This window comes from Pezoporus flaviventris, unplaced genomic scaffold (genome assembly GCF_033815535.1).
Source record: "Pezoporus flaviventris isolate CSIRO_AGI_PZ_B2104156 unplaced genomic scaffold, CSIRO_AGI_Pfla_v1 ptg000041l, whole genome shotgun sequence".
Taxonomy (NCBI): domain Eukaryota; kingdom Metazoa; phylum Chordata; class Aves; order Psittaciformes; family Psittacidae; genus Pezoporus; species Pezoporus flaviventris.
The window spans coordinates 583012-596396 of record NW_026892589.1 but is presented as its reverse complement, the minus strand read 5'-3'; the positions used below and the strand labels follow the sequence as shown (position 1 = coordinate 596396).

At 61.1% G+C, this 13385-nt stretch overlaps 1 protein-coding gene across 2 annotated transcripts; it reads left to right on the top strand.

Moving 5' to 3' along the window:
* Positions 1–1837: 1837 nt before the first annotated feature.
* PRODH (proline dehydrogenase 1) lies at positions 1838–12760 on the top strand. Of its 2 annotated transcripts, XM_061465708.1 has the most exons (14): positions 1838–2054; positions 2303–2511; positions 7178–7212; positions 7540–7689; positions 7819–7883; positions 8264–8380; positions 8500–8579; positions 8822–8903; positions 9169–9261; positions 9496–9642; positions 9804–9979; positions 10068–10166; positions 10317–10405; positions 12028–12760. In XM_061465708.1, the coding sequence occupies exons 2-14, from the start codon at positions 2354–2356 to the stop codon at positions 12213–12215; spliced, it is 1479 nt and encodes a 492-aa protein (XP_061321692.1). In that variant the 5' UTR covers positions 1838–2054; positions 2303–2353; the 3' UTR covers positions 12216–12760. The 2 variants fall into 2 exon arrangements, with proteins under 2 accessions (XP_061321692.1, XP_061321693.1); XM_061465709.1 differs by lacking the exons at positions 1838–2054; positions 2303–2511 and adding an exon at positions 3171–3446.
* Positions 12761–13385: the final 625 nt, after the last annotated feature.

Below are 13385 nucleotides of genomic sequence, written 5' to 3'. Positions count from 1 at the left end.
TTGGTGCTGGACATGAGTCAGGCACATGATCAGCATGAGAAACACCCGGCGCAGGAGGATCTGAATCAGCATTCTCCAGGGAAACTGCAGAGGATGTATGCTGGGAGTGGGGCACGCAGCTTGGCAAGGGCTGCTGCAGGGCAGAGCTACAGACAGCGAGGATCCAGCAGTCATCCCAAGGATGGGGCAGGATTGGCCTTTCCTGAGCACTGGGCTGGAGGAAGATGGCGGTGAGGAAGGTTTTGCAGAGGGGTCTGGACAGGCTGGATCATGGGCTGTGCCAATGGGATGAGGTTCAACAGGCAAAGTGCCGGGTCCAGCATTTGAGCCACAACAACCCCCTGCAACACTCCAGGCTTGGGAAAGAGCAGCTAGAAACTGCTCAGGGAGAAGGACCTGGGGGTGCTGATTGATGGAGCTGAACGTGAGCAGCTTGTGCCCAGGCAGCCAAGAAGCCCCCAGCATCCTGGCCTGGATCAGCAGCAGTGCGGCAGCAGGGCCAGGGCAGGGATTGTGCCCCTGCACTGGGCACTGGTGAGGCAGCACCTCGAATCCTGTGCTCAGCTCTGGGCCACTCACTCCAAGAGAGACATTGAGGTGCTGGAGCGGGGCCGGAGCGGGGCCAGAGCAGGGCAGCAGAGCTGGTGCAGGGCCTGGAGCACAGAGGGGTGATGGGGAATGGCTGAGGGACCTGGGGGGTTCAGTCTGGAGAAGGCTCAGGGGGGACCTGATGGCTGCCTACAACTGCCTGACAGGAGGATGGAGCCCGAGACTTCGTGTGCATAACCTTGTTGCAGCAAGGAGCTGAAGCAGAATCATTTTGTTCTCAGTAGCATGAAAGAGTTAATGCAGCACAAGGAATATATTGAAGGAAATAGATGCTTTCCCATAGCGGGCTTGGACACAGTTCTGTGCAGGGTCAATGCCACTAGCTGGCTCTCACCACGGAAGGATGGGACATCTCGAAAGGAAACCTTTCAAATGAGTTCATGGAACCTCCATGTTTTCACTGCTAATTACAGCAATGCCAGTGCTGGGCATGGAGGGAAAAACATTTACTGGAACTATTCATGTACGGCTGACCCTGAGGTAGCTGTTGCTCACCCAGACAGGGACTGACGTCCAGTGGTTGCCGTTTGCTGGCCTGGGGGTTGCTTTGAGACAGGTGAGTTTCGCATCACAACTGCTGGAGGTGCTCAAAGCTTCGGGCTCTTCCTCCGCCCCGCTCAGGACGTGGTTTCTTACCGCAGCAAAGCTCGCAGGCTCCTGCCTGCCGCGGCTTCTGCCTGCGCTGAGCATCCCCAGGCACAAGGTGTCACTGAGGAGCCGGGCTCGGGCCCCTTTTGGGGACCCTATGGTCCTCCAGCAGTCAGGAGCCCCTTATCCCTGCAGGATTGGCCCCAGTACTCACTTCGGGCCCCTTCAGTGGGATGGGGACCACTTCAGGTCCCCCCTCAGAACCTCCATAGCACTCCCTGGGGCTCCTCAAGGGCGCGGGTCTCTCTTTGCCCCCCGCTCCATCCCCCGCCAAGGGCATGAGGCTTCCTTCAGCCCCACCCAGGGCACCCTGGGGTCCCCTCCTGCCCCTCTGTGCCCTCTTCGGGAGGGATGGCGCTGACCGAGGGGATGGGAACCGGCAGCGCGGGGCCCTGCGGTCCCGGTGCCGGGCGGCGGGGCGGGGCGGGGCGGTGCCGGCCGGGCCATACTTAAGGCGGTGGCGTGGTGCGGGCGGCCCCGCCGTGCCCATGGCTCCGCCGCTCACGGCCCGGGCGCTCTGCGCTGCCGCCCGCCTGGGTGCCCCCCGCCGCCCGCGCTCCGCACCTGCCACGGCGCCCCGCGGGGCCGCTCCGCTGCCGGCTGCGGGCAGCGGGGCCCGGCAGGAGCTGCCGCCGCCGCCTCCCCCGCCGTGGGGCGCGGAGCGGGAGCCGCCGCCGGCCGTGGATTTCGGGGACACGCGGGAGGCGTTCCGCAGCAAGAGCAGCGCCGAGCTCCTGCGCGGGCTCGTGGTGCTGGGGCTCTGCGCTGTGGGGCCGCTGGTGGAGCGCAACCGGGAGGTGAGTGGCTGGGGCCGGTCCCCGGACGCGCGGGGCGGGGGGGGAACTGCCGGCTCTGGACCGGGGGAGAGGGTGCCGGTCCCGGAGCGTCCCCGGGGGGGCTCTCGCTGTAGGGAGAGTGCCCGCTCCGGGATGTCTCGGGCCCGGAGAGTCCTCGTCGCGGGGGTTGCCCGCTCCGGGAGGTGCTGGTCCCGGGGGAGCTGTCGGTGCGGGGCTCTGCCGGTCGCTGATCTCCTGTTGCCCCGCAGCTGCTGCGGCTGTGCCAGCGGGTGCTCGGGCAGGCGCTGTTCGAGCGGCTGATGAAGATGACCTTCTACGGGCAGTTCGTGGCCGGGGAGGACCAGGAGGCCATCAAGCCGCTCATCCGCAGGAACCAGGCGTTCGGCGTGGGCGCCGTGCTGGACTACAGCGTGGAGGAGGACCTGAGCGCCGAGGAGGCCGAGCGCCAGGAGCTGGAGTGAGCGAGCGCGGGGACGCGGGAGGAGGCGGTGGCGGGACAGCGCGCGCGGGGCGCGGGACTTGGCCGAGCCGCTATTGGCTGCTCCCGCCCATCCCCCCTGCTCCTATTGGCTGAAGGATGTTGTGCGTCACGGCCACGCCGCCCGGGGAGAGCGCCCCACCACCAGCACCCCCCGGGTGCCGCCAAACCGCCCCCCCCCAGCACCCTGCGGGGCTTCTTCCTCCCCCATTGCCCCTTCCCTCCTGGGTGCTGCCCTGCCAGGGGTGCTCCCCCCCTGCACACCCCAGGCAGCATTCCCGGCCTCCCACCCTCTGCCAAGGCCAGGCTCCAGCCCAAAGCCGTTGGCAGTTTTCCACACCTCGGGCTCCACTTGATGCAGCTCCACTCACGGGATCCCTGTGTCCCGGTCACCGGGATGATGCAGCACTCCCCGGGTGAGGCTGCAGCAGTCCCATGTCCCTGTGCGCACCAGGGGCACCATCCGGCTGCCACACGCTTGTCACCTGTTAATACAGCACAAATGGCTTTTGGGGTGCCTGGCAAGTGGGGTTTGGGTCACTGTGGGGGTGCAGACGCTGCTGGGAGCCTTATCTCTGCTTGCCACCTGAGTGCTGCTTATCAGGGACTCCCTGCTTGCCGCTGCTTGCCAGTAATCCCCATCTGTGTGAGCATCCTGCTTGTCTGTGGTGAGAGCAGTGTGCAGGCTGCTTGTGAGGGCAGCACTGGTGTGGGAGCTTCAGGGGATGCAGGGCTGCACCCGTCCAGCCGCTTCTTGCAGATTGTGCTTTGGGAGTTTAATATATAAATGCTTCCAAATACATTGCTGCAGCCCGGGGGTGGGTCTTTGGAAGGTGAGGAGTTCTGGCGTGTTCAGGAGCAGCTGCTTCTTCCCAGCGGATGTTGTCCATCACCATGGGGCTGAGCTGGTCGCGGTGAGCTGGTGCTGCCCTTCCTTGCCTGGCTGTGCCTATGGTTAATCACCAAGTGCACCTGCATCCTGCCCAGGGGTGTCAGTGGTTTGGGAGCTCTCTGGGCTGTGCTGGTCCTCCTCCTGGAGCAGGTTTGAGGGTTGCATGTGTGGGGCTCCTTGCTAGGTGAGCTTTGCCTGTGCTGCGTGGGTCATTCCCACCCTTGGTACAGCCCCTGCATTGGACCCCTTTCCCTCTGATGCCACCCCACCTAAGCCCCAGTAGTGTTTGCTCCAACAGATGGTCAGTAAGGAGTGAAAAATGCCTTCCTGGAGATCACCCAAGGATGTCATGGAGCAGGGATGAGCAGTGGGTGGCACTGGAAGGGCTGTTAGAGCCTGGCCCTTGCCAAGCATCACTCTGGGTCCTTCTTGGCTGTGTTCAGAGGCAAAACCCCAAACTCTGCCAGTGCTGCTGAGCTGGGCTATGGGAAGCTGAGAGGAATGAGCAGCCCCAGTTCATGGGTGCTGGGCTCTGGAGCTGCACCCTTCCCTCCCGCCAGCACTTTGGGGTTTCACCCTGTGGCAGAGGCACAAACCAGATGCAGCCAGCAGGCTTTTTGGTCTCCTGGTGCCGTCTGCTGTTGTTTCCAGCAGGCAGAGCCATGCTGGGTTTCCCGGCTCTTGTGGAGCAAGGTGGAGATGGCAGCAGGGAAATGCCCTTCTCCTTCCCCCAGAACTGTCAGGTGCCCTGAGTGGCTCTGCCATGCAGTGTGTGGACTTTGCTCCCTCTAGAGAGTTCTTGTGTGGAGACCTGATATCTGTCCCATGGGATTACGATCCTGCCTGGCAACCAGCCTCCCGGAGCTGACACCTCCCCTCCTCCTGCTCCCAGCACTGCTGTCACCTGTGCTCAGCACACTCATGCATGTGCTGTGGGTCCCCAGGATCACAGGGTGGTTTCTGCTTAGTCTGAAGCTGTGCAAGGAGGTTCCTGGCTGGCGCATGCTGGCAGCTCACACGTGGACAGGCTTGAAGGACTCTTCTGCCAAGAGCTTTGCTTTATTCCTAGCTGCACAGTTTCACCCATAGCTCCAGCATGTGGCCAGGGGTTTTTCCTTGGATGTGGTAATTGAGGGACAACTTCTCCCTGGTGTGCCCTCATCCGCTTTGCCAGACCTGTTTGCTGATGAGGAAAGCAAATGCACTGTTCTCATGGCACCCATGGGTGAAATGCATTATTCCTGCTTAGTTCTGATAGAGGGATCTTTGTGCTTCTCCTGAGACTGTTTATTGGAGCCTGCTCAGAAACTTCCCAACAGCCGCACTCTGCTGTGTCAGCCGGATCACACACACACACAACCCCATGGGCTGCATCAAGTCTTCATCACCCCTTTTGCAGCACTTGCTTTGTGCATGATTTGGGCGACTGTGAGCTCCTGGGTCCTGAATGTGGCTCCTTCCTGATCACAGCCTGCAAGGAGCATTTGGGCAGTGCCTGGAGATGTGCCCTGCTCTCAGTGTGCTGGAGGGTTGGGCAGGTATGAGCTGGGTTAAGTGGCACTTGGCTAGTGCAGGAATGGCTTTGTTGGCCAAGACCAACTGCAAAGAAAGCAGATGGTGAGCTCAAGGAAGAGCTGTTTCTGCAGCTGGAAGGAGCTTCCTTTATTCTGCTCGATGCAGAACAATAAAGTGAGCACCATGGCACTGCCTCGAATGCCCCCCTTGGGGAGCAAGGGCTCCATGCAGTCATGCTGCAGGAATGCTGCTGGAAAGGGTGTGTTTGGCTTCAAGAGCAGAAACCACTTCAAATTCAAGGGTGATGTTTGCTGATCTTGTGGCCAGCATTCACCCCGGGTAGGCCAGAGGAGGTTTTGCTCCCTGCAGCTTGTCCTCAGCATCTTGGATGCTGCACACAAGGTGCGCTTTGGGATTCACAGCTGCTGTGCTGCAGATGGGACCTACCTGCAGGACCCACCTCTCTTGGCATGCTCTCAGAGTCACAATAGTGTGTCCAGCTGAAGCCTTCCCCTGCGCCACGCTGCTGGCTTCACAGGGACCCTCCATCCCTCTGCTCTGCTCTCATGAGGCCACACTTAAAACACTGTGTGCAGCTCTGGTGTCCTCAACATAAGAGGGACATGGAGCTGTTGGAGTGTCCAGAGGAGGCCAGGAGGATGATCGGGGCTGGAGCACCTCCCATATGGAGCCAGGCTGAGAACATTGGGGCTGTTCAGCCTGAAGAAGAGAAGCTGCATGGAGACCTCAGAGCAGCTTCCAGTGTCTGAGAGGGGCTACAAGGATGCTGGAGAGGGACTCTTCATCAGGGACTGTAGGAACAGGACAAGGGGTGATGGGTTCAGACTGAAACAGGGGAAGTTCAGGTTGGATATAAAGAAAAAGCTCTTCCCTGTGAGGGTGCTGAGGCGCTGGCACAGGGTGCCCAGAGAAGCTGTGGCTGCCCCATCCCTGGCAGTGTTCAAGGCCAGGTTGGACACAGGGGCTTGGAGCAAGCTGCTCCAGTGGAAGGTGTCCCTGCCCATGGCAGGGTTTGGAGCTGGAAGAGCTTTAAGGTCTCTTCCAACCTAAACCATTCAATGATTCACATGAACTTTGCTGTCTCTTCTTCCACCCTCTGTCTTTGGGGGCAGAAAGCTTCTTGGCCTGTCCCCGGGGAGCAGAGCCTGTTGGACACGGTGCCTGCTGCTCTCCACAAGCTCCAGCTGCTCCTGCCCCAGTTCACACCAGGCTTTGCTGCGCTTTGAGCGATGTGGGGCTGCTCCTGGCTCCAGGCTTGTCTCTGCTTCTTTATGCTTCCAGCAGCCCCTAATCCCTGTCACAGGGTTTCCATGTGGGAGAACACGTTCTGAGACCACGTCACACAGCTCCGCTCTCTTGTGCAAGTCCTCTAGCTCCGGATGGGTGCCTTCGCTCCCTGTGTTCTTTCCCACTGTTGGGTACAAGCAGTTTCGGGACAGTGACTCCAAGGCAGAGATGTCTTGGAGGAGATGGCTCTGCTGTCACTCAGGGCTGCCGTCCAGGGGCTGGCAGTGCTTCTGGGTGAGACCCAGGGTCTGTGGGCTGGATGAGGGTGTCATCAAGAAGGCTTTCCTGCCCAAGGAGGATCTCATGACTTGGCCAGTATCCCCCAGGCTATCAGAGCTCTGTTATCGCTGTGGCAAAGAGCTTGGGCTTGAAATTACATCTGAGGTCAGCTGGAGTTGAAGCTGAGTCTCTAAGTGACTGGCTACTGCCAAGGCACAGAGGAGCATGGAGCAGCTGAGCTGAAGCACAGGACCCACAGCTTGATGGGCCCTGCATCAAGCTCCCTGATCCTGGTCTGGATGCTGCTGCCTGCAAAGTGGGAGGTGTCGGGTTGAGTTTGATGCCACTCAGCAAGTGGTGTGGTGGAGATGAGCCCTTGGCCCCACCAATGCTGACCTTGTCCTTGCCACAGGATGGGCTGTCTGAGAGCAGCTCTAGACCCTGGGTCAGAGCATCCTCCCTGTGCTGTCTCAGGGCCGCCAGGTAACACTTGCCTGGATGGTGAAACCCTTGCTTTCCATGAGTTTGTGGCATCTGATGGCATTTGTGCCATCTGACCTGGCAGTAGAGCTCAGGCTGAGCATCACTTGATCCATCGGTGATGGGATGGTGAGGGAAATGCAAGGTCCAGGGCAGCAGCAGGGGAGCCTCCAGCGTGGGGTTGCAGGGAGTTGCTGACCTGGTCCTTATCGTCCCTGTTTCTCTTCTTAGCTCCTGCACCTCTGCAGCCGAGAAGGAGATGGGAGGTGAGTGACCCAGCCTCTCCTGCTGATAGGAGATGGTAGCCTGAAGGCCCAGCTGATGGGGCAGGGCACGAGTGGTGTGGGGGAAGGACCAAGCTCCTACAGCCCCAAAACATGAGCTGGATGAGGAGCATTGTGGTTCTTGGCCAGATAAGCAGAGGCTCATCCTGTGCTTGGGCAGCAGGGCAGGCCGGGCGCTCTGCAGCCTGCAGGGGCTCTGCTGAGGTCCAAGCCAGAGCCTCTCTCCCCAGCACCCACGGCGGAAGACCCTGGGAGGTTCCAGGAGCTCAGCAGGGCTGCAGAGCCTATCTCCATCGTTTTCACCTCCAGGAGCAGAGCAAAGGGAGAAGCAATACCGAGCCCACCCGGGATTTGGGGACCGCCGCGGTGGGGTCATCAGTGCCCGCACTTATTTCTATGCTGATGAGGCCAAGTGTGACCAGCACATGGAGACCTTCCTCCGCTGCATCGATGCCTCAAGTAAGTGCTCCACATGTCCTGAGGAGCCCCACTGGGCCTGGGGACTGCAGGGACCCTGCAGCCCTCTGCCATACCATGGTGCCCCAGTACCCTGCCTCGGATCAGCTCTGCTGCTGTGTCTCCATGCAGGTGGCAGCTCTGAGGACGGCTTCTCAGCCATCAAGCTGACGGCACTGGGCAGACCTCAGTTCCTGGTGAGTGTCAGGGCTCTGACCAAGGTGACGTGGGGCAGAGCCAAGGCCATGGGTGATGCTTCTGTGGGCAGGTACTTTGGGATGCCACGCTTGCTGCAGCGGCATCTCTACAGATAGCAGAGGGCAGTGGACATCAACAGATTGTCCCCCGTGTGCCCAAGGCCACCCTGAAGACCTTGCCTCAGCTTTTGGGGACACAAGAAGATCTCGGAAGTGTAAAGTTCCGAGGGCATGGGGGTCCTGTACTGCTGGGCTTGGCATCTGCTTGGCCAAGGTGCGCTGCTGTAGGGTCAGGGTCTGCCATCGGGGTATGGTCTGGCAAAGCTGTGGCAGGATGGGGTGCTCCGGGCCAGGTGCCTCAGCTCAGGCTCCCTCCACAGCTGCAGTTCTCAGAGGTGCTGGTCAAGTGGCGGAGGTTCTTCCATCAGATGGCTGCAGAGCAGGGCCAGGCTGGGCGGGCAGCGCTGGAGATGCGGCTGGAGGCAGAGAAACTGCGGGTGAGGCGGGTGATGCCCGAGGGAGGTGGATGTGCTGCCGGAGAGACCAGCACCATCCCTGAGCCTGGAGCAGTAAGAACACTGCAGCCCCATGGCACTGATGTTCCTTCTGGTGGCAGGAGTCCCTGGCCAACCTCGGCATCGCAACCAAGGCAGAGACCCAGCACTGGTTCACGGGGGAGAACCTGGGCATAAGTGGGTAAGCTGCCTGTGACATGGCGACACTGGGAGCCTTTGTCTCTGTACCTCGGGCTGTGGTGCAGCAGCAAAGGGAGGTCTCCAAAGGGCAGCACTCGACTCAGTGACCAAGCGTAGAGGAGGTCTGGGTGGAGGTCACAAGACAGGTTAGGGTGGCACCTCACTTGCTGGAGGGGTTGGGAGCTGGTGAAGACCTCCCTACCCCTGCAAGACACGAGCACGGAGCCAGCTCTCTGCTCCCAGCACCGTGGACCTGCTGGACTGGAACAGCCTGATTGACAGCCGCACCAAGCTCTCCAAGCTGCTGCTTGTGCCCAACATGCAGGTGAGTGGTCATCGGTGGTACCCTGCAGCAGCCGCACTGGGAGCAGGGTGCAGGTGCATGCGCTGGTGGCCGTGATGCTGGCTGCTGTCTGTGCTAGCAGAGCCTGGCCACACCATGACCCACTGTGTGCAGCCACGAAGCTGGCAGGGTGGGTGCTGGGAGCTGGGGTGGCAGCAGCCCCACGGATGGGCTTCCCCCAGGGCTGTTTCTGCCCCATGGGCAAGGCTGCGCACAGGCAGGGTGCCACAACCTGTTCTGCTTTCAGACTGGGCAGCTTGAGCCTCTGCTCTCGCGCTTCACTGAAGAGGAGGAGCTGCAGATGAAGAGGATGCTGCAGCGGATGGATGTCCTTGCCAAGGTGAGGGGGAGCTGGGGCTGTGGAAGCTGGGCATAGGCCCTGACACAAGAGGGGGTGACATGGAATCAGAATCCTTTGAGTTGGATGGGACCTTAAAGCTCATCCAGTGCCAGCCCCTGTCACGGGAAAGGACACCTTCCACTAGAGCAGATTGCTCCAAGCCCCTGTGTCCAACCTGGCCACAGGTATCGGGTGCCCCCATGAACACACCCCACATGTCACTCACCCCCCTAGAGAGCCACTGAGACGGGCGTGAGGCTGATGGTGGACGCAGAGCAGAGCTACTTCCAGCCCGCCATCAGCCGCCTCACCCTGGAGATGCAGCGCCGCTTCAACAGGGACCGGGCCATCATCTTCAACACCTACCAGTGTTACCTGAAGGTGAGGTCCGGCTGCAGGCTGGGCAGGAAGGACCTGCTGGATGGAGACCTTGGCTCCTGAAGCCATGGTGATGCATAGCTCAGGGCTGGTTGCCTTGGAGGCACAGGGCAGAGGTGGCACTGGTGCAGTGACCTTGTGCCATCTCTTCCCCCTGGTCCCAGGAGGCTTATGACAACGTGACGGTGGATGTGGAGCTCTCACGTCGGGAGGGCTGGCACTTCGGCACCAAGCTGGTCCGTGGTGCCTACATGGAGCAGGAGCGGGAGCGGGCAGCCCAGATCGGCTACGAGGATCCCATCAACCCCACCTATGAGAAGACCAATGAGATGTACCACAGGTAGGGGCAGCCCCAGCCATGGTCCTCCCTCATCCCACCAGGTACAGGCTCCAGCAGCCTCACCACGAGCCCCTGTACTGCCTTGCAGGTGCCTGGACTATATCCTGGAGGAGATCAAGCACAGCCGGAAAGCCAATGTGATGGTGGCCTCTCACAATGAGGACACAGTGAAGTTCACCCTGCGCAGGTGACTGCTGGCCAGGCATGGCAGGCACTGGGGATCCAGCAGAGCTGCAGTGAGACGTGGCTTGTCGGGTCTCCTGTGCTCACCCAGTGGGACGCTGCCCCATGTGCTCTGCTGTCTCTGCTGTTCCTCATACCAAGGCTTGGCTTGCAGGATGATGGAGCTTGGCATCCACCCCTCGGAGAAGAAGGTGTACTTTGGGCAGCTGCTGGGCATGTGCGACCAGATCACCTTCCCCCTGGGTGAGTGCTGGGAGCAGCAGGGACGTGGCAGTCGTGTTCCTGCCCCATGGAGTCACCCCTGGGGTCTGCAGGATGGACAGAGCCAGGATGTGCCTGTGAGAGCACCACTGGTTGAGAACAGCGCCCTGTGGCCTCTATCATAGAACCATAGAATGGTTTGGGTTGGAAGGGAGCTTTAAAGCTCATCCAGCTCCAACCCCTGCCACGGGCAGGGACACCTTCCACTAGAGCAGCTTGCTCCAAGCCCCTGTGTCCAACCTGGCCTTGAACACTGCCAGGGATGGGGCAGCCACAGCTTCTCTGGGCACCCTGTGCCAGCGCCTCGCCACCCTCAAAGAGTGGGTTCTGAGCTCAAGCGCACACTGAAGCAGGGTCACTGAGGAGCTTCTCCTCACCCAACACCCCCAAGTCCTTCTCAGGGCTGCTCCATCCAGTCTCCCCCTGCCTGCATCTGTGCTGGGGCTTGCCCTGACCCAGGTCAGGGCCTTGCACTTGGCCTCATTGAACTCCGTGAGGTTTGCATGTCCCATCTCTCTAGCTTGCCCCTTCCCTTTCCCAGCTGTGTGGAATGCTGTGACTCCTGCATGGGGTTTGGGCAGGATGTAGGTGGAAAATCACATCTGTCTTTTGGAGATCCCACAAGACCATGATGGCTGCGCAGGGAGATTCCCACTTTGGTCTCTGAGCAGAGACAGTTGTCTGAGGTGGGGCAGAGGCTGGTCCTGGCAGGCACAAACCTCCCTTGTACCCTCTGGCTCTGATGGAGCTGCACACCAAGCACTGGGCAACAGCCTCTTGTGTGACCTTGTCCTCCCCTCTGCCACTGGCCCCAGCAGTACTGCTGGGGCCCAGACCCAGGGACACGCAAGGGTCCAGGTCAGGGAATGAAGCCCCTGCCCGCACTGGTGGCCAGAGCAGAGCCCTGCACCCAAGGGAGCTGTGGGAGGCAGAGGGGCCATTGTCCAGCCCGGCGGCAGCTCTGCCCCAGAGCTCCCATCGCCAGCGGGGTTTGGCTGCAGCCTCCTCTGCTCATGCTGCAAAAATGTGTTAACTTGATGTTTCTGGTTGAACGCTTCTTGCCTTGGCCCAGCCCCGGCTCCCGACATTCCCAGGGCTCCTGGTGACCTCGGCGCCTTCCCAAGCTCCCTGTGCTGAGCAGGCTCGGCCTCATCCGCCTGCTCCCAGGCTCCCCTCCCCAGTGCTGGACCACAGCCTCCACCGGCTGCATCCCTCCCACCCGCTGCATCCCTCCCACCCGCTGCATCCCTCCCACCCGCTGCATCCCTCCCACCCGCTGCATCCCTCCCACCCGCTGCATCCCTCCCACCCGCTGCATCCCTCCCACCCGCTGCATCCCTCCCACCCGCTGCATCCCTCCCACCCGCTGCATCCCTCCCACCCGCTGCATCCCTCCCACCCGCTGCATCCCTCCCACCCGCTGCATCCCTCCCACCCGCATCCTTCACTCCTTGGCACAGCCCGAGGGGCACCGGAGGGCTGGGAGGTGAGGGGGAGGCTTTTGGCTTCCTTCTACCCCTCTTTCGTCTTTTTTTTTTTTTTTTTTCCTTCCTTCCCCCTTTTTTGGCTTTCTTGGTCCTTTCCAACCCCTCTCTCTCCTCCAGGTCAGGCTGGCTTCCCTGTCTACAAGTATGTGCCCTACGGGCCGGTGCAGGAGGTGCTGCCCTACCTGTCCCGCCGGGCCCAGGAAAACAGGGGCTTCATGGAGCGGGCGAACCGGGAGCGGGACCTCCTCTGGAGGGAGGTCAAGCGGCGGCTCCTGGCCGGTACCTTCTTTAGCTCCAGCCACTAACCCCAACTGTGCCTCCAGCCCAGCACCTCTTGTGCCTTCACCTATGACCACTACTGCCATTCCCCAGCCTAGTCCTGCTGCGGTTGCCCTCCCAGCACCCTTTTCCCGAGGAAGAGACATGTCCTTGTTGCTCTTCGAACGGCACACACCTCCCAGAGGTCACTGCTGTAGGACTGCCCCAAGAGCCGTCCCCCCATCCCAGGGCCTTGAGCTGGGCTATGGCAGGGGCTGTGCTGCGTGAGCGCTGCCCTGGGGCGTTCCCATTGCAGCAGCAGGTTTGGCTGCCTGCTGTCTGCCATGGGCTCGGGGACAAGCTGGTCTCAGCCACGCGTTCCTCCAGCCTCAGCCAGGGCAAGGACTTTTCTTCCAGCTCTGTGGAGGCAGTGCCACAGTGAACTGGGCAGGGGCACACTCGGTACCTGCTGTCTGACCCAGGGCAGCTGCTACCTGGCTGCTCCCCGGCTTTGCACAGCCCATCCCACAGGGCTCAGCAGAGCCTGGGCTTGTCCAGTGGGGCAGGAGGAGCGGGGAGAGGCAGCCAGCCCCTGCCCTGCTCATGGTCCCCAGTTCCGGGTCTGTCTTGCAGTTAGGGGGGCGCACCCAGAGCTGGAGCACAGCTCGGCTCTGCTGTACACTGGATTGGTGGAGAATGGTGATGATTAAATTGCAGCTGTTCTTGCTCCTCTCTTCTGCTGTTCACAAAATCCCAGCCTGGTTTGGGTTGAAGGGACCTTAAACCTCATCCAGTTCCAGCCCCTGCCATGGGCAGGGGGCACCTTCCACTGGAGCAGGTTGCTCCAAGCCCCATCCAACCTGGCCTTGAACACTGCCAGGGATGAGGCAGCCACCCCTGGAAGTTACTGGGAACCATCTGTCCCTGGGCTGTGCATCACTGCCTGGGACCCGAAGGGGGGGGGTTGTGCCTGCTCTCGGCCCCCTCCAGCTGCACATTTTGGCCAGGGCTTGAGGAATGGAGCCAGAGACAGGATCTACTGAGTGAGGCCAAACTTCCTGGGAATGAGAAGCTGTGGAGTTCTGAAATGGGCTTGGAGGGGACCAGGAGCCCTGGAACATCCCCCAGGCTGCGGAAAGGGGATGGGAGCTACAGGAGAGCCTCTCCCCACCCTGAGCTCTGCTCCTGGGGCTGTTCACACTGAGGCTGCCACTGCC